The sequence below is a fragment of the Bos mutus genome, chromosome 23 (genome assembly GCF_027580195.1).
Source record: "Bos mutus isolate GX-2022 chromosome 23, NWIPB_WYAK_1.1, whole genome shotgun sequence".
NCBI lineage: Eukaryota > Metazoa > Chordata > Mammalia > Artiodactyla > Bovidae > Bos > Bos mutus.
In genome coordinates, this window is record NC_091639.1 from 22,319,315 (window position 1) to 22,339,898 (window position 20,584).

The following is a 20,584-nucleotide window of genomic DNA, read 5'->3' on the forward strand; positions in this document are numbered from 1 at the left end:
TCAGGGGAGCTGTCTCAGTGGGTGGTAAAGGTGTTCCTGGAAGCCATTTCTACATGGAGGACACCCAGCAATAACTCATGAACTTATTAAGCAATAACTGATGAATCTTAACAAACCTGAACAATGGAAGCCCAACTTAACTCATCCTCAGCTAGATCGCACACCCCAAAGTCACCTGATACCAGGAAAGAGACAGCAATCTTACCTATGGTTAAAAATATATTACTTTTGCAAATTTTACAGAAGAGCGTGGCCCTGTTAAACACGTAGCTAGGGCCTATCCCCGGAGAAGGCCATGGTGCCCCACTCCAGTACTCTTGCCTGAAAAATCCCATGGATGGAGGAGCCTGGTAGGCTGCAGTCCATGGGGTCGCTAAGAGTCAGACATGACTGAGCGATTTCACTTTCCCTTTTCACTTTCATGCATTGGAGAAGGAAATGGCAGCCCACTCCAGTGTTCTTGCCTGGAGAATCTCAGGGATGGGGGAGCCTGGTGGGCTGCCATCTATGGGGCCATAGCAGGTAAGGAGCTTCAGGATCCTCCTCTGTGCACCCTGCCACTGCAGCAAGATTGTCTCTGAAGTCTCTCTACTGGGGTATCCATCTGCCCCTGACTTTCCATCTCACCTAATGTCAATCTCTGCTCTTGCTGGCTCCTTTTCTTTCTTCTTCAAGCCTCAGTGAGTTTGGAAGTTTATAAATTCCCCTATTTTGTTTATCATATAGTTTCATCCTTTTGTTGAAAACAGGTGTGTCCAACCAAGTACCGACGGTCAGTCAGTCACTTGTACACCTTCCACGCAGGGTGGATTCAACCCCTTCTGCCATCTCAACAACCAAAGCATTCATACAGTTCCATCTGGCTGTGCTTCTCAGAGAAGTCTTTCTATAGGACTCAAAATAAGGACTCTATCAACCTGGTGAATGACTAATAGCCTCAGTACATTTCAGGCTGTTTCCTCCATGCCACTGGGTAGAATCCAGGAGGTCCCAGAACATATTACTTTTACTAGCAGCTCCTAAAGCCTCTGCTGAATTCTCCTTTTTTCCTGATGCTCCAGTCTTGAGCTCCTATTCCCCTCCCTTCCTTTTTCATAATCGTGGAGCAGATAGATTAAGGTTCAGCATTAGACATTCTGCATTTTAAAATTCTTGGCTATTTCTGCTGTCGGATATCTTTCACTGGCACTTTCTTCCTTGGTCTCTGCCTATTGCTGCTCTGCAGGCTGTCTCTCCTGGGCTATACCCCTCTTCCTCTTATATAGTTTTATGCCCCCTTCTCCTTCTTCCCTCCCTCTTCCTGAATGTGCATATATCAGAGCTAACTTTCCACAGCCAGGTATGTCTTGCTCTGAGGAATTACAAGGCCAGATGTGAAACTCATTTTAAAATGAAAAGTCCCAGGGCCCTGAGTCATTCTGCCTCCCAGAGATGAAAATAAGGTGCGTCGTGTCTTGGGAGACAGCGCCACCTACTGCCCAATGAAGTGAAGTGAAGTCACTCAGTCGTGTCTGACCCTTTGCAACCCCATGGATTTTAGCCCACCAGGTCCTCTGTCAATGGAATTCTCCAGGCAAGAACACTGGAATGGGTTGCCATTTCCTTCTCCAGGGGATCTTCCCCATCCAGGGATCTAACCCAGGTCTCCCACAGTGCAGGCAGATTTTTTACTGTCTGAGCCACCAGGGAAGCCCTGTTCTGGGTAAGGTGGCAAATAATCCAGATAAGAATAATTTAGAATTGAAGTTGAAATGGTGATGAGACATACAAGGATGCACAGGAATTTTAACTCAGTAAGTACATCAAGACCATAGATAAAGATCTGGATGGCAGTGGAGCTCAGGGAGCTTACTGGACCTTCTTAAGGTTCACAGCTGCAAAGTGGTGGAGCAGAGATGGGAATCTGGCCCATCTGCCTTCAAAGTCCATTCAGCTCCACCTCATTGTGCTAGGATGCAGTTGATCCCCTGTAATGCATGGTCAGAGAGGTGAAAGGAAACCCAGGAGGCAGCAGAGGTAAGAATTTCAAGGAAGGGACTGCTGATGCTCTCATGTTTCAGAGTCATCAGTTTGGATATGGACTGACAAAACATTCTTAGGATTTAGTTGGAGCCTTGAAAGACTGGCTTAAGATACCCATCAGCGGGCTAGGCATCAAAAGGTATGTCTTCCGCGAAGGAAGACATAGTCCTGTCCCTCATGGAGCTAAGCATGAGCCAAAGTCAGAGAAGTTGGAAAAAATTTAACAGTAATAAATTAGGAGCGGAGAAGGCAATGGCACCCCACTCCAGTACTCTTGCCTGGAAAATCCCATGGACGGAGGAGCCTGATAGGCTGCGGTCCATGGGGTTGCTAAGACTCGGACACAACTGAGCGACTTCACTTTCACTTTTCACTTTCATGCATTGGAGAAAGAAATGGCAACCCACTCCAGTGTTCTTGCCTGGAGAATCCCAGGGTCGGGGGAGCCTGGTGGGCTGCCATCTATGGGGTCGCATAGAGTCGGACACGACTGAAGTGACTTACCTTACCTTACCTTAATAAATTAGGAGATAGCTCAGGGACTTCTCTAGGCTTCCCTGGTGGCCCAGCAGTAAAGAATCCACCTGTCAGTGCCAGAGACATGGATTCAATCCCTGGGTAGGAAAGATTCCCTGGAGAAGGAAATAGCAACCCACTCCAGTACTCTTGCCTGGGAAATCCTACGGACAGAGGAGCCTAGTGGGCTACAGTCCATGGGGTCTCAAAGAAACTTAGTTACTAAACAACAACAAGGACTTCTCCAGTGGTCCAGTGTTAAGACTTGGTGCTGTCAATGCAGGGAGCACAGGTTAGATCCCTGATCAGTGGTCAAAAGATAATTTTTAATTAAAGATAATTTTAAAAGAAATTAGGAGGTGGTTCAGGAAAAAGAGTGATGCATATAGACCTGCCAGCCCCTCTGAAACCTTTGTACAAGTTAGAATGTCCCCTCCCCTTCATCGGGGGCAATGCTGCTATGGGATGCCGAGGTTCACGGCTCTGTAAGTAGACTGTGGGCTGGGTCTCCTTGCTGACTCATCCCATCTCCCAAGTGTTCTTGTACAGTGCACACCCTGCCCAACTGTAAGTGGAGGCCCTGGAACAATGAAGATTGAGTAGTTAGGAAGGTTTCATGCAGTAAACTGGGACATGAACTAAGTTTAAACTGATTCTAAGAATTTGAAGCAGCTACAAGAAGAGGTAAGGGGCTTCTCTGCTGGAAAGTGTCAGAGCAGAGCCAGACTGAAGTAGAGGGAAAAGATGCAAATCACTGGGCTCCTGGCTCCAATATTTTAAAGTAGGTGAAATTAGACAAGATCACTCATTCAAATGGCTCTCTATATGCAAGGAACTAGGCTGAATAGTCTGTGAGGCAGGGAAATAGTAATCACCCCTAACCATTGTGCACTGGTTTGTAATTTCTGAAGCATCTCCATTCCCAGATGTGACATTTGATCCACTTTCCTGAGAAGGAGGCTGAGATTGTGGCTGTCTTGGAACATGAAGCTCCAAATCTCAGAATTAGGACCATAATCCAGATCTTTGGGGTAGTTTAAATTTCTTTCATTTTAGCCAGAGACTTTTCTTCTTCTTTAAATGTAATTGTTTAAATAGATGATATCCTTGTTGTTGTCATTTAGTCACTAACTCATGTCTGACTCTTTGCAACCCTATGGACTGTAGTCTTCCAGGCTCTTCTGTCCATGGATTCTCCAGGCAAGAATACTGGAATGGGTTGCCATTCCCTTCTCCAAGGGATCCTCCCAACCCAGGGATGGAACCTGCATCTCCTGCATCGGCAGGCAGGTTCTTTACCATTGAGCCACAGGGGAAACCCAGGTGATATTCTTCAGTTCAGTTCAGTCGCTCAGTCGTGTCTGACTCTGATATTCTTACTTGGTTCCCAATTTAAAAGGTACAATGGGAACGTAAAGAAGAGTCCCTTTCCAACCCCAGTTCTCCATTTTAATGTGCCTTTTCTTCATGGGAGAGAGATTGAGCATCTTTTCACATGTTTTAGAGACTTTTTTTCTTATGAAGTGTCTGTGTATTTCCTCTGTCCAGTTTCATACTTGTTAATTTTTGTGTGTGTGAGTTATCTATGCATTAAGGGAATTAATGCTTTGATTTTTTTTTATAAACTACCATTTTTATTTTATTTTATTTTTAGCTGCCCTGGGTCTTCACTGGGGCTTGCAGGCTTTCTCTAGTTGTGGAGCACGGGCTCGGTAGCTGTGGCTCATGGGTTTAGTTGCCCTGCCACATGTGGGATTTTAGTTACCTAACCAGGGATGGAACCCGTATCCCATCGCAAGGCAGATTCTCGACCACTGGACCACCAGAGAAGTCGTAACCCTTTGATTTTGATGATAATTCTAAGTATGTTTTCGTTTTACATTTTCATTTTGTCACTTGTCTCTTGACATTCTTTCGCAATTCCCGCCCCCCCACACACTCAGATCTTTTAAAATATGATTGAATTTATTTGTCTATTCTTCTATGACTTCTATATTTGAATTATTCTTAAGTTGGCATTAAGTGTGTCTCTACCGTCAAGTTGCTCAATAAGCTTGTAGGAAAATCAAGAAAAGTACCTGAATAACTGTAGAAGAAGTTACCATATGATCAGTAAACCAAAGTGGCACAAAGTGCTATTTTTCATCTATCTATCCAGAATCCATTCCCAGCTTTCCTGGGAAGGAGGCTGAGACTGTGGCTGTCTTGGCAGTGAAGCTCCAAATCTCAGAATTAGGACCATAATCCAGATCTTTGGGGTAGTTAAAATTTTTTTCATTCTAGCCAGAGATTTTTTTTCTTCTTTACATGTAATTGTTTAAATAGATATCTTTGTTGTTGTCATTTAGTCACTAACTCATGTCTGACTCTTTGCAATCCTATGGACTGTAGTCTTCCAGGCTCTTCTGTCCATGGAATTCTCCAGGCAAGAATACTGGAATGGGTTGCCATTCCCTTCTCCAAGGGATCCTCCCAACCACTAACTTCCCAAGTCAGATAATTATCAATCTATCTGACAATTCATCTTTCCATTTATTAAGACTTTATTGATCTTTTTGTAAGGACAAGGAAAAGTGTAAAAAGATGACATTTTGTGGTGAAGAAGCCCATGGGCTAAAATGACAGACACCCAGATCTAAATCCCAACTCCCTGTTTACCAGTCTATGGACTCAGCAGGTTACTTAATCTCTCCTCATTTTCCTTTCTCATATTATCTCATGAGACGTGACAAATTAGGAATGTGGAGGGGTCAAGAATTAGAAATTGATGACCAGATGATGTAGTAAGAAGCTTGGGAGAGAGATGTAAGCCAAGTCTAATGCCTGGATTTGTGACTTTGGGTGGTAAAGGCTGTTCTGACAAGGACCAGAGAATGGTTACCAACGTGGTCCCCAAAAGGAAACGTCACTGGATGTGAGCAAGTCAAGGAGCTTAAGGGCCTCAGGCCTGATGGTCAACTACATCGTCCTTGAAATCACCCAGGACAACAGCAGGATTGCAAGGTAGGGTGGGGAAGAGCCCATGAGCTTCATTCACAAGACTCCGTGGCTCATCTGTAACAAATCGGGGGAATTGGCTCTGTGGAGGACAGTAAGGCAGAGGGAGAAAGTGGACAGCCAGAGCTCCACACACAGGTATTTTTATCTGGCTCTGGGGCATCACGCTCAGGAGGTGGTGGTAGGGAGTGTGTAAGATGCTCATTCCATCTGTCACCCTGAGATTTGAGGGAGCCATTGCCTTTGATAAAAAGGCCAAGTAACTCTGACTATGGTGAAAGTAACATTTTTTAAACAATAATTTTTATCTATTATTTATTTATTTTTGGCTGTGCTGGGTCTTCATTGCTCTGCAGGCTTTACCCTAGTTGCTCTGAGTGGGGGCTACTTCTCGCTGCCGTGCTAGGGCTTATCGCTGTGGTGGCTGCTCTTGTGGAGCATAGGCTCTAGACACACAGGCTTCAGTAGTTGTAGCACATGGGCTTTCTAGTTGCAGCTCCCCAGGCTCTACAGCACTGGCTTCATAGATGGGGCACACGGGCTTAGTTGCTCCATGGCATGTGGGATCCTCCTGGATTGGGGACTGAACCCATGTCTCCTGCATTGGCAGGCGGATCTTTACCACTGAGCCACCTAGGAAGCCTGGGAAAGTGACTTTTTAATAAGAACCCCACAGCAGACAGTGGCCAAGTGGAATTGAGGAAGGATAGTATGGAGTGAGATCTGAACAAGAATGTTGGACCTTTTAACAAAGCCTCAGGAATTCCCTAGAGGTCTAGTGGTTAGGACTCCACACTTTCACTGCCAAGGACCTGGGTTCAGTGCTTGGTTAGGGAGCCAAGATCCCACAAATCTCACAGGGTGGCAAAAAAAAAAAAAAAAAAGGCCTCAACTGGCAACTCTTATTAGTGTTATTCCCCATGGGCTCCCCCAGGGTGAGTGCTGAGGCCAGCCTGACTAGAAGTGGGTGGGCACCGGGCATTCCGGTATCACGAGCAGATGCCATGGTTCTGTGTCACCGACACCGACCACACCTGGATCCCGAGGTATCAGCTGGGCTCTGGGATCATTCTGTGTCCTGACTGACTTCGTGTCGTATTCACGTCGGAGGCACCAAGACTTTCCTCCTTCCTATGTGCAAACAAGCCACACCTTTCACCAACCAAAGTCCATCTCACCCCTCGGTTAGTCACGCAGCTGTAGGGAGGATGGGCCTCATCACCTTTCCCCCATTTTTACTAACACGTGAGCATATATAATTCGCATGATTTAAAAAGAGCCAGTCGCCTGCTGGCCATCTCTCCAGATCTGGACCGTGAGACACGACCTGAAATCGCCACGGGAGAAACTGAGGTAGGATACCAGAGGAGCTTTTCTGGAGGAGGACAGACAAGAGGCTTGGGGATGAGGGGATGAGAGTTGAATGCAGTGTTTTAAGGGACATAGGGACGGGAGAGTACTTTCTTCCTTGGGTCTTTGGAGGTGGTTTGAAAAGAAGGGAAAAGGTCTCTGGACTTTTCTCTGTCCTTTTCTTCTTCTCTGTCCCTTTGATTGTGGAATTTGTATAACCCCGAAAGAGATGCTGGTTGACAGAGATGCTGACAGAGGTGCTGATGCAAATGTCAAGTCATAATTGACAGCAGTAGCTAAACTCTTAGAGTGTGACCACGAGCCTTCAAGTATCGCAGTGTGGTTCTCGACCAGTTCCTGCAGCTTCTCTCAACTGAGGGCAAATCAGAGACTTTCAACTTTGAAGTTTACGAAGCTCTGGCTTCTGACAGGGACATTCTGGCCTCTTAACTTTGAGCTGTAAAAATATTCACAGAAAATTCTGAAGAGGAAACATGGTCTTTGAATCACCTACTTCCTCCAGGTGTATGAAAAGAGTGATTTTATGTCTAGTAAAGACTAGGAAACCAGAGAGTAATGTGAAAGATGACGTATTTCTGGAACTTGTTGCAGAATGGTGATTTCTGTGGTCCATGCTACGCTCTGTTGATGAAGAGCAGGCGGTTGCTTGAAATTGGAGGGCTGAGTTGTGTCTTCTGAGCCTCTCCGGGGCTGCCTCCTCCTTAGCTGGACTGTCAAGGGTGGCAGGCCGTCCGAAGTTCCTGTGGAGAAGAAGGCCCTAGTAGATAGGACGCTGGTAGCGTGCAGTGGAGGCCATGGGCCCCCTGCGGGAGGACCGCCAGGAAGGGGGCGTCTGCCCCATCTGCCAGGAGTGCCTGAAGGAGGCAGTGCGCACCGACTGCGGCCACCTCTTCTGCCGGGCCTGCCTGGCCCAGCACCTGGAGAAGGTCTCGGCCTCCGGAGTCCACAGCTGCCCCCTCTCTGCCGGAAGCCCTGTTCCGAGGGGGTCCTGGGGGCCGGCTATACCTGTGACAGCCACCAGAAGAAGGTGTGCTGGTTCTGTGAGGAGAGCAGACGTCTTCTGTGCATGGAATGCCGGGTGACCCCTGAACACAAGTCTCACTGTGAACTGACCATTGAAAATGCCATCAGCCACTACAAGGTAACGCGAGGTCATTGTTGCTATCCCCCTACCACCACCTCCCCGAGTTACTCCTTTCTACTCCCTGTCCTTGATCCCAGGCATGTCATAGAGGTTCAATAACTGACACTTGTCTTTGTTTCTTCTGCTTCATCCTGTTTTAGACCTTTGTCTTCATTTCCCTGTGTATATCTTGCTACTGATGTTAAAGTTTCAATGTATTAATACAATGAATCCTCAGTGAGAGGAGACACTGTCACGTGACATCAGATTCCCAGGAAGCATGACCTCCTCACACTTTTCATCTGTAGTACGAAGGAGCTGGACTAAATAAGGCAAAACCCTTTTAATATTAAGACTATATGGTTCCCTTGATTGATAGTACTAGGATATTGGCCAGAAACATAATCAGGTTTTGTTGATGTTTATTCGATAAGTCATAGTCCGACTTTTTTCCAACCCCATGGACTGTAGCTCGCCAGGCTCCTCTGTCCATGGGATTACCCAGGCAAGAACACGGGAGTGGGTTGCCATTTCCTTTTCCAGGAGATCTTCCCAACCCAGGGATCAAACTTACATCTCCTGCTTGGCAGGGGAATTCTTCACCGCTGAGCCATATTTACATATGTTACCAATTATCCTGTAAATATATTGAAACTTGGAAATTAGTACATGATTCTCTCTTTTCCTTCTTCCTTTGTCTTTTTTTCCTTCCTTCCTGTAGTAACTATTTTTATCTTATTTTTAAAAACTTTTATCATCAAAGTGGTACATTCAGATAACACTGTAATGTATAAAGTCAAAACTAAAAATCTTTCTTCCTGTTTTCCCCCATTCTCGGCCCCTAGAAGTAACCATTGTTAGATTTTTGTGTATAAATCTTTCAAAAAATTGTGTGTGTGTGAGCACACTGTCTAAAACACAGACATATAAGGATTCTCTACATATCTTTCTGTGACTCATTTTTATCATCTAAAAATACATCTTGGACATTATTTCATTTTCCCACCAGTACCTTTAGATCTTATGAATTCAACAACTGCATGGTGTTCAGCTCTATGAATGTACCATAAATTGGCTGGTATTGAGTTATCTATACATTACTGTTCTGTTTTGAGATCACAAGAAATGTTGCAACGAGTATCCTTCAACATTTATTTTAAAGAACTTAGAATATCCAAGATATATTTTGATGAAATAATAAGATAGCTTCCAAATTATAATCAGTTTTCCTGTCATCATTTATTACTGAATAACCCATGGTCCCCCACTGATTTGAATCCCAACTTTGTAGTATGCCATGGTGCGTATAGACTTGCATATTTTCTTGACTCTATTCTATTCTATTTCTGCCTGGGTGTAAAACCATTCTTAAAACTGTCCTTTTCCAATGTATTTTAGTGTCAGGTAGGTCTTAGAACTGTCAGAATATTCTTATTTTTCAGAATTTTTGTGGATATTTATATATGCCTATTTTGCCAATTAGCTTTAGCATTTTTCAAACCAGTCTTCCCCCTCTCCCACTCCCAATTTAGTTTCCCTTTGATTGGATGGAAAATTGACATATTTTCACCATGGTGTCTTTCTATCCAATAATGAAGGATGAATTTCCAAAGCTTTCTTTTAGATTCTTGACTTTTTGAACACATTTTGAAACAGAATGAGAAAGTGAGGAGTCCAGATCAAGGGTGACTATGGGAAGAGAGAGAAATAACTCAGAAAACCAAAGAGGCCAAGTTCTCTAGTTCTAACATCATCCCCTCTAAGTGTGGGGGATCACAGGAGGGCAGAGGGAGGCCTCCCACCTGCTGATGGGCCAGTGAATATATGGGAAAATCGATTCACTCACTCAATGATTTATTCAGGTCTGCTTTGCGTATGATGTCATGCCAGGCATTGTTGGAACTATAAAGATGATTCATAATCTCTGTCCTCAAGTCTACCTTTAAATTATGACAGGGAACCTGAAGTAAATAAAGAGCAATATTTGTTTAAGAAAGACTTGAGTAAGTTCCTGCAGTGTATCAGTAACTACCATGCATGCTAGGAATACAATGCTGAATAAGTCAGATGCCATCCCTCCTGCCAGGGATTTTCCAAAGAAAGACAGGCAAGAAATCAAACAAATGACAAGTCTTGTATGATCTAGGAAGAAAACAAACAGATGGAGAGTAATGGGTGACCCATGCGGTCAGTGAGGGCCTCACGGAGGAGGTGGCACTGGTGCTGAGACCAGGGAAAAGAGAAGGCGGCCAGTGGGAAGACTGGGCAGGAGGAGATTCAGATTGGGGAGCCCCAGATCTGGAAATGTCTTGTTGTACTTGAAGAGTTTATAATTAGAGTGTGAATTGACAGCATCTACTGACAGATTAGAAGTGGGGTGAGGGAATGAAGGGAATCAAAAGATGACTTCATGAGCTTCTAGTGTGAGAAACTAGATGGATGATGGAAAGATAAGGGCTGAGGAGGACAGGTTTGAACAAAACATCAAGTTTCATTTAAGACAAGTCTAGTCCAAGTTGAGACACATCAAAGCAGGATCTTAGATATGCAGCTGGCTAAGAAATCTGAATCTCCAAAGAGAGTCTGGGGTAGTATTCCCAGAACCTAGGACAGGGTGCCATCAAAATAAAGATAATATTTAAGGGAATTCCCTGGCAGTGCAATGGTTAGGACTCCATCCTAACCCTCCCTGGTCAGGGAACTAAAATCCCACAAGTCACGCAGAGCAGTCAAAAAAACAAATGAAAGTAAATAAAATAAATTTTAAAAGATAATATTTAAAACTAAGGGAATTGCTGCAATATCCCCAGGAGAGAGTCTAGGGAGAAAAGAGTTTCCAGGGCAAGGTCCTGAGAAAGGCCATCACTTAGACATAAGATGGAGGGGGACCCAGTAAGGGAGACTTGGACTGAGCCACTAGCAAGGCTTCAGAAAAGCTAGGGAAGTGGTGTTCCAGACGCTAAGAAAGAAGTGACTGCAGAGTACATTGAATGATGCTGAGCCATCTAGTTAGATGGGCGTTGGCAAAGAAGTGGATGCTGGGCTGGGAGGGGGCACACTCTTTCCATTGAAACAGTGGGGAATGAAAGAAGGCATCTGCAAGGGGAGGGAGTCTTGCAGTTTGGGAGGAGACTCACGTGTTGTGATTTGAGCCACTGAACTGAACTGAACTGAATATTTGAGAAAGAACACCAGCTGTGTGGTTAGAGGTGGGGATGTGAAAGGTTTGAAAAGAGTGAAGCTGTGGTAGGTCAAGTTTGGAAAAGTGAATCTATCTGTGAGTGAAACTGAGTGGGACTGGAATGCGGCATGGAGCACCAACTTGATTTTTGAAACTAGGGATTTAGTGTTTTCTGTTCGAAAGTTATTATGCAGTTTTGATACTTACTGCTTTTTGATTTATTTTTAAATGTAGTAGCATCTTCACCAAATAGTAATTTTTGTCCCTGATATTCTTGCTGTCTTTTCAGAAGGGTTTTCTTATGCAATGCTTCTAAGCATGATGGAGAAGTCCATGAAAGTTTAATTGGTATCACACTAAATTTGTTGCCTACATTAAGAATTATTACTTTTATGGGCCTACATGGTCTTGACCAATAGCGGGATATATTAATATCACTAAGTGTTTTCCTTTATGTTGGTGAATCAGATGTTACACTTCTTAATTTAAATCTCATATTGAGAGTAGCCACTCCAGTTCTCTTGCCTGGAAAATCCCATGGACAGAGGAGCCTGGTAGGCTGCAGTCCAAGGGGTCGCTGAGGGTCGGACACAACGGAGTGACTTCACTTTCACTTTTCACTTTCATGCATTGGAGAAGGAAATGGCAACCCACTCCAGTGTTCTCGCCTGGAGAATCCCAGGGACACCAGAGCCTGGTGGGCTGCCGTCTATGGGGTCGCACAGAGTCGGACACGACTGAAGCAACTTAGCAGCAGCAGCAGCATATATTTTATAAGAGTAATTTTTTTGGCAATTGGTACATTGTAGATCCAAATGAGAGTCTTTGCTGAATTCATATATCCTTTAACTTAATTTCCTGACATTTTCTATATGTATGATCATGTGGACATTGTCAGGTTTAGTCATCAACACCATTTTTCTTCATAAAATATAATAGACTATACCTTTCTTATCTATATTTTGGGACTTGTTCTGTAAGGAGCATGTTTTTTGAAAATTGGTCTTTTTGGTTTTTTGGTGACTGTATAGGGAAAGGTAACTTTTTGCCTTCTAACCACTTTTTGTTTGATGCATATTGTTAGTAAGTCATTTGAGAGGATTTTCAATGTTGCTAGGTTCTCATGTTTCATCACTACTTACTGCCCTTTTTGGTCAAAATTTTTTTATTGTGAAATCACATTTTAGGATCACAGACTTTAAAAAAGCATTTATTAATTCAAAACAGATCTTGAACCATTGCTTATCTTTCAATTTGTCTTTTTTCTCTCAAACTCCCTGAGGAATATTTTAGTAAGATAAAAGTTAGTAGAATTTTGCTTTTTAATTTTAATGAGTACCTTATTCACATAATATGCACACACTAAATATTATCTTACTGCAAAACTGGATGAATAAATATTTGTTTTTAAAAAGGACTTTACCTTATTCATTTTGAATACCATAAATGATAGATCTGAATTATCTTTGATTATTTCATGCATTTATCTTTATTGCTGCTATCTTTGCTTCCTTTTTTATTTACCCAATGTTCATAGTTGACTATAAACTCTTCATTAAAGCTACTCCAGAAGACAGGACTGTGATGTTTTGAACCAGATCTCAGGAACAGGCCTGACTTTGACAGGCAGAAACAGATAGCATTTCTGGCAGAGGGAACTAAAAGAGAGGTGTGGCTATATGGGGCATGTTCGGGAAACCACAAGCAACTCCATTTGGCTCCTGTGAAGAAAAGGGAGAAAGTAGGGAAAGGGAACACAGAAAACATAATTGGGTTATTGGGGAGAGGGGGATCTTGGATATTGGGTTAAGGAGTTTGGGCTTATCTTTGAATTAGAAACTCTTTTGAAGACAGGAGTAAAACAGATAAAAGACAAAACATGACTGAGATTTCAAGTTGGATGACAGGCAGAATAGTGGGTCCAAAGACAGAAATATGGCACTCAAGAGTAGTGGATTGTGAAAGAGGGTGGGAAAGAGGAAGATAAGTTTGATTACTCCAGACTGAGTTTGATTATTCCAGACTGAGTTTGATTACTCCAGACTGAGCTTGAACTGCCAATAGAGCAGTGGGAGATACTTAGGTCTCAGCTAGAAATAGGATTGACTGTTAGGACAAACATCTTTCAGGAAATTATGATAAAATCTGAAGCCTGACATAGTTCAGCAAAAGAAACGGGTTAAAGAAACAACCTTGCAATGGTCAAGGAAGGACAGGGTGTGGGAGGTGGGTAGAATGGGGTGGGGAGAATCACATCAAAGAAGAGGAGCCTGAGAAGGCACCTCTGAAGTCTCTTTCCTGGAATTCACTGGTGACCTTGGAGAGAGCAGTTTCCAAAGAGTGATAAGAAGCAAAGGCAGATGCTGGGAAGCAAAAGGCACGAGGATGTGAAGACAGTGAGAACCGCCTACTCCTTCAAGAAATGTAGTTGTGACACCAGAGAGAGTAAATGGAAGGGGTAACACAGTGAAGATTAATTGCTTGTTTCAACTTTGTGAGACCTGAACTTTCATGCTTATGCAATTCTCCACCCCACCTGAGCCTCCACCTTCACCAGCGAGGCCCCTGAGTGAAATTCACATGCCCTTCCTTCTGTTTTATTCCTTCTCTGCTGGGAAATGCATGCAGGTAACACCCAGTGATGTGACAAATTTTTAATAAATTCTGAGTGACATCACTGTCTCTTCTGTTTACTTTTGTTTGCTTGAATGTTCTTGCTGATGTCTCACCCATAGCCCTTTGACTTTGGTTCTATCTTCTGAATCTCAGGTCCAGAAAGAACTTTCAAAGTCATCTTATCCAACTCCAGCCTCTACCTGTACCTCTCCAGTGATGCAGGACACTTCTTTTCCAAAGAGGAAGTGAAGCAAAATGACAGGGAAAAAAAAAAATACCCCCATGAACAGCCAACAACAACGAAATCCCCTCTCCTCCATTTTTTTTCACCTGAGTTGAGACAGATTTATTTAGTGAAACACATACTCTTCAGTTAATTGCACACTCTTATCTTTAGTCCAGGCTTCCTTTGTGGCTCAGTTGGTAAAGGATCCACCCCCAATGGGTTTGATGCCTGGGTTGGGAAGATCTCCTGGAGAAGGGAATAGCTGCCCAATCCAGTATTATGGCCTGGAGACTCCCATGGTCTGTACAGTATTCTGGCCTGGAGAATTCCATGGACTGTATAGTCCATGGGATCACAAAGAGTCGGACACAACTGAGCGACTTTCACTTTCTACCTTTAGTCCACAAATTCCGTTTTTGTTTTGTTTGTTCCATTTAATTTAATCACTGTTCCTCTCTCCTCCATGGGTAACTGCTTAGTGTTTGTTATATTTTCATTTGTAGACAGTTTGCAAAACACACATCGCTGCACTGTATGTTTATATATTGAATTAACAAAATTACATGATGGGACTCATCTATTTCTTTTCCCCCTCAACTGGGCCCCTTGTGGGATCTTAACTTCTGAGCAGATATTGAACCTATGCCCTCTGTGGTGGAAGCGTGGAGTCTTAACCACTGGACCACCAGGAAGTCTCTACTTCTTGCTTTCCATTCTACCATGATTTGAGATCAGTTCACGTTTTGTGGGTCACACGGTCCATTGTTTCTGATAGCTGCCCAGTGTTCCAGAGCAGACACCTTCCTCATTTTACCCATCCATTTCACAGGAACGGACTCTACGTGATTCCAACTCTGTTACCACAAACAGTGCTGTAGCATACACAGTATCTTAGAACCTGAGTGAGGAATTCTCTGGGATTTTTACCCAGAAATGGGACCACCAGATCATAGAGGAAAGCACACCTCAGTGGCCAAGATCCTCAACAGAATGCTGTGCTAGTGCACCTCTCACCAGCCCGCAGTGTGGTTCTCACACCCACGTACATCCCACCTTCCCCAGGTGTTATCCGTTGTCTAATTTTTTAGTAATCTGATGAGGGTCAAGTAATATTCCTTTGTATTAATTTCCATTTCTCTAATCACTGATGAGTTTGGGCATCCCTTCTTCTGTAAATTAATTGTTCATATTCTTTCCCAACTTTTCTTTTGGTTTCCTGTCTTCTTATTTATTTCTAGGCTTTCCTTTTATTTATTTATTTATGTATTTATGGCTGCACTGTGCAACTTGTGGAATCTTAGTTCACCAACCAGGATTGAATCCAGACCCACGGCAGTGAAAGCATTGAATCTCAACCACTGGGCTGCTAGGAGGTCCCTAGGCTTTCCTCTGATGTCCTGTATATAATAAGTCTCTTGTTGGTTTTAGACATTGCAGATATTATCTCCTAGTCCATCATTTCTCTGTTAGTTTTGTCCATAGTGTTGTTATTGAACAGAAATATTTAATTTTTAAGGTCATCAAATTAAATCATTGTCTCACAGTTTGTGCTTTGGGGATTTTATTTAAGCCAAATTTTCCTTACCCCCAGGCCACAAATTTATTCTTTAATATTATGTTCTATTAACTTTATAGTTTTCCTTTCATGCTGTCTTTAATCCATCTAGAGTTCTGGATAAGCATTTGGCTTTATTTTTCTCTGTTGTTGTAAGCCAGTTTCTCAACACCATCTCCTACAGATTTTGTCTCCTCTCTTACTGATCTATATACTACTTTTTATTTTCTTTTCTTTCAGTTATATTGAGATATGATTGACAAACAGTAGTATGAAAGTTTAAGATGTACAGTGTAATGATTTGATGTATATTCATAACAAAATGATTATTACAGTAAGTTTGGTGAACATCCATTATCTCTTATAGACATGAAATTAAAAAAATTAAAAAAAGACTTTCTTGTGATCAGAACTCTTAGGATTTACTCTGTTAACCACTTTCATATATAACATACAGCAGTGTTGATTATATTTATCGTGTTGCACATCCATCTCTAGTACTTATTTATCTTATAACTGGAAGCTTGTACCTTTTGACTGTCTTTATCCAATTCACCCTCTTCCTATTCTCTACCTCTGATAACCACAAATCTGATTTCTTTCTTCTGTTTGTTCATTTTGAAAGAACAATTGACCTGCAATAATATGTTAGTTCCTCTTACACAGCATGCTGCTGCTGCTAAGTCGCTTCGGTCGTGTCCGACTCTGTGAGACCCCAGAGACGGCAGCCCACCAGGCTCCCCTGTCCCTGGGATTCTCCAGGCAAGAACACTGGAGTGGGTTGCCATTTCCTTCTCCAATGCATGAAAGTGAAAAGTGAAAGTGAAGTCACTCAGTCTTGTCCGACTCTTAGCCACCCCATGGACTGCAGCCCACCAGGCTCCTCTGTCCGTGGGATTTTCCAGGCAAGAGGACTGGAGTGGGGTGCCATTGCCTTCTCTGCTTACACAACATAGTGATTCAATATTTTTATACATTTCAAAATGATCGCCAGGACAAGTCTAGTTACAGTATGTCACTATACAAAGATATGACACAGTTACTGACTATATCCTCCACACTGTACATTTCATACCTGTGACTCATTTCTTTGTAGTTTTTCTTTTTAAAGTCTTTTGTAAACATGGGTCTCTCCCTGAGCTCTCTCTTCTTTCATTTTCTAAATGTTCTTGCCCCAGCACCATACTGTTTTATTGCTAAAGCTTTGTACACCCTTTTATCTAGCAGGGCAAATACATTTTGTCACCAGTCTAAAAAGGGATGACAAGGAGATTGTTTCTAGAATCTTTCGCTGTCACCCCCACCCTGTACCTTTCTTCCATTTTGAATGATTAAAGGCCTGTGTTGATATCTGTATCAGCTTTGTTTATTTTTGCCTCCTACATAGTTTTTCAAAAACCTGAAAGTAAATTTTTTAGAAACTGAAATCATTCATTATATCCTTAGTTTCCCAGACACAATGACCCATCCAGACACTGATTTAAGATTTAGAGAGAGGTCCCATGCCTTCCTGGGCTACAGGTTTACCTCTAAGAGAGGATTCTTGTCCATCCCAGCCAGGGTGGGGGAGTGGTACCAGAGGCTTTGCATCTCCTAAGTCAGTTCTCACTAGATTGGCTTCACTTGTTAATGAGAAGTAGTAAGAGTTGCCAGTGATCAGCACAAAACTTTTAGGTGTTGGGAGAAAAACACCCTGAAGTCAGAGTAGAAACGATTCTGTTACTATCTGTTATTCCTGTATAGTTAAGGCTTAAAAAAACCCAAACTACCTCTTTTCACCATCATTATCCATTAAATAAACTCTTGTATTTCTTCCCCCAAGGATGACACATAGAAAGCTGCCTCTTTTTAGGCAGAATTTTCCTTTAGCCTCATCCTGGGATCAGGACACCCACCACTCCCCCAATGTGTTCCGTGGGCATCACCCTCCCCCGTGGTCTCATCATCAAGCATGTCTGTCTCCCTAGGAACGACTCAACCGCAGGATCAGGAGGCTCAGAAAGGACATCTGTGAACTCCAGCGGCTCAGAACTCAGGAGGAGGAGAGACTGCAGGAGATGCAGGTGGGTTTCTTAGAGTCTCAGGAAGGACTCCAGTCTGGCCATCTGTCTGTCTGGAGCAGCCTGCTGCAAGGGGAGTGCCTGGAGGCTGGAAACATGGGTGCTGGGCTCCGTCTTGGGGTTTGTTGGCTGAGTGGCCCGGGCAAGTCAAACGCTCTGAACTTCATGTGGTTTATATGATCAATGAAAGCCAGTCCTGCTCCACCTGGTTCAAGGCAAGAATCAGAGACAAGCAGACTATCAATTGAAAATTACTCCGTAAACCATAGGTTTCTTTGTCTCTGACCATCTACCCTTCTATCTCTCTTGCTCACTTCAGTGTGGGGTCTCTCCTCACGTTATGACCCAAGAGGGTTAAAAGGCAGTGGGAGGATATAGCAGAGTCTGTGCGTGTGTGTGTGTGGGGGGCGGTTTGGGGGTGTGTGTAACATGCATGTGTGGATGTTCACAAGGGTGTTAGGTGGGGAGACAGTGTCCCGGCATTTTTGAAGAACATGGCTGCCTCTTTAACACCCATGACAGGTAGAGTCAATGTTTCGAAGGGAGGAGGACTGAGAAATCAGCATTCTCACTCAATTGTCAGAGGCGGAGGGCTAGGCGGAGCCTTCTGACATCAGATCTTACAGAATTCCTTTCCTGGAGTTTCAGGCAGACCATGGGACCCACAGGCTAGAGGCTGAGCTGGAGCAGCAACCCCAAACCAGAAGACAGCTGGATGCCCCCGCTCAGCGGCGGCCAGACCAGTGGAGGGATGTGTCAGCAGAGCTGTCCAGAATCCCTGGCATCTCCAGGGCATTACTTCAGTTCAGCAGCCTGGTCACTGATCTGGAGGGGATGGCCAAGAAACTGGACACCAGCCTGCTGAAGGTGCGTGGGTGCCTTCCAAAGCCTGGAATTCTCCCCAAATAGTGGGCAGCCTACCTGTAGTATCCCTCTGGGAGGTGTAAGAAGAGACTTCTCTGTGACATGTGGTGGTGACCTGTCCAAGGCTGCCCAATGCTGCTGCAGCAGAGTGGGTACACAGAAGGGGTGCACCCCTCCAGTCCTCAAGGTGGCAGTCCCGAGTGCCATCCACTAGTGGGGTGGAGAGGGGACTTGGAGGGAACAGGAACCTGAGAACTGATGGTGACTCTCACTCTTTCTCTCTCCTAGGATGCCAGTGACCTACTGAACAGGTATGAGCTATCCCATCTCCCTTCCTACCTGTGCTTCCACACACAAACCCACACCAACCTAGATGTGTGTGGGGGCTTTCTCAAGGTCAAGGAGTTCCACTGTTCCTTTAACTTGCATCTTCATGCTACATGGACAGTGGAAGAGTCAACAGAATATACTGAAGGATTTTTTGTTTCTAGGAGTGCTCCAGAGCAATTAGAGGCTATTTATCCCAACTTAGAGAAAAGAATCAATGAGTCACTTGTCCAGCCATCCTCAGCGGCTCTGACCTGTTCATCCCTGGGCCATCTCATCTCAGACTCACCTCACCCTCCTGGCTCTCCTTCCCCCAACCTGTCCAGCCTCCCATTAGGTCTGCCCGATGGCCCCTCAGACCTGCCATCTCCTGAACATGACCTCCATTCCTCGTCGCCAGAGCTGTGACCTGATGCCTGACCCTCAGACCCCTGGACAATAGTCATAGCCTCTCTCCTGAACCAGGCTTGTACTCTGGCTCCCACTGCAGGGGTCAGGACCCAAGACCTCTGTTTTCCTGTGAACTGATGGTAGCACCCATCTCTCACCATCTCATATTGAAATGAGAGCATCATTTGAATGGTATGAGCTCACAATGGTGAGACCACATCTGCATGTGGAGCATGCACATCTGTTGGAAGGAACATTTCTTCTGAGCTCCTGTAGCACCTGGTATCTGTACCACTCGTCTGGCACTTTTATTATTTTTGTGATGGACAGACTCTACAGTGACCTCTCATGATTCTCCCTTCATGGTGTTCATACGCTTGTGTGATCCCCTCTCCCTGAGTGTGAGCAGAACCTGTGACTTGCTTCTAATCAATGGAATATGGCAAAGGGGATCTAATCAAAGGGCTGACACTGCACGGACTGCATTACACAAATGGGACGCCTCCTTGTTAACACTCTCCCTCTTGAGATTCTCCTTGCTGAATTGATGATGTGAGTGACTCTGCGGCCAGCAGGCAGCTTCCAGGAGCTGAGAGCAGCCTCCAGCCTTCAGCCAACAGGAAGCAGAGGCCCTCAGTCTTGCAGCTGCTGAAAAATTAATCCTGCCAACTGCCTAAATGAACTTGGAAGTGGATTTTTCCCCAGTCGAGTCTCCAGAAGACAACCCAGCCCAGTTGACACCTTGATTGCAACCTCATGAGACCCTAAGCAGAGAACCCAAACTTCTGATCCACAGAAACTGTGAGGTAACAGACGTCATAGAAACTATGATATAATGAATACAGATCAATGAATAGTACCTTTGTATATTAATTATTTGTGCATCACTTCTTTGGGTGAGTAATAACAGTGACCCAACCCACATCCATCTCACTTGTCTGATGTATAAAATGAGACTATTTTTTTAAATGGGACTATTAATAATACCTACCTCATAGGGTTGTTGTGATCATTAGATGAGTTAATATATTAAAAAATATTTATTTACAGTGACTGGTCAGAGTGAGCTCTATATGTGTTCGTTATTATTACTAACATTTTTTAAATCTTTAATTCTTTCTTTGAGAACTACTTGTGTCCCCTCCAGCACCCTCACCATAGCTTCCCATGAAGCTTGGTTAGTGGTGGAGAAGTCCCATTTTCCTTATTTACATGTCTGATCTTATAATAAACTTTTCTGTTATTTGAACTAACTTGAGTGAGTTGCCATTCCTTTTACTAGAAAGAGCTGCTACAGTGTAAGCTGTGAAAAAACCAAGTGTGCACAATCCTCTGA

At 43.8% G+C, this 20,584-nt stretch overlaps 1 protein-coding gene across 1 annotated transcript; it reads left to right on the forward strand.

Annotated features, from left to right (window-relative positions):
- Positions 1–7,700: 7,700 nt before the first annotated feature.
- On the forward strand, positions 7,701–19,467 carry TRIM40 (tripartite motif containing 40). Its single transcript, XM_014483585.2, is given in 6 exon segments — positions 7,701–7,859; positions 7,862–8,047; positions 17,575–17,670; positions 18,310–18,534; positions 18,820–18,842; positions 19,023–19,467. Coding segments are annotated over 6 exon segments (933 nt in total). The 3' UTR covers positions 19,267–19,467.
- Positions 19,468–20,584: the final 1,117 nt, after the last annotated feature.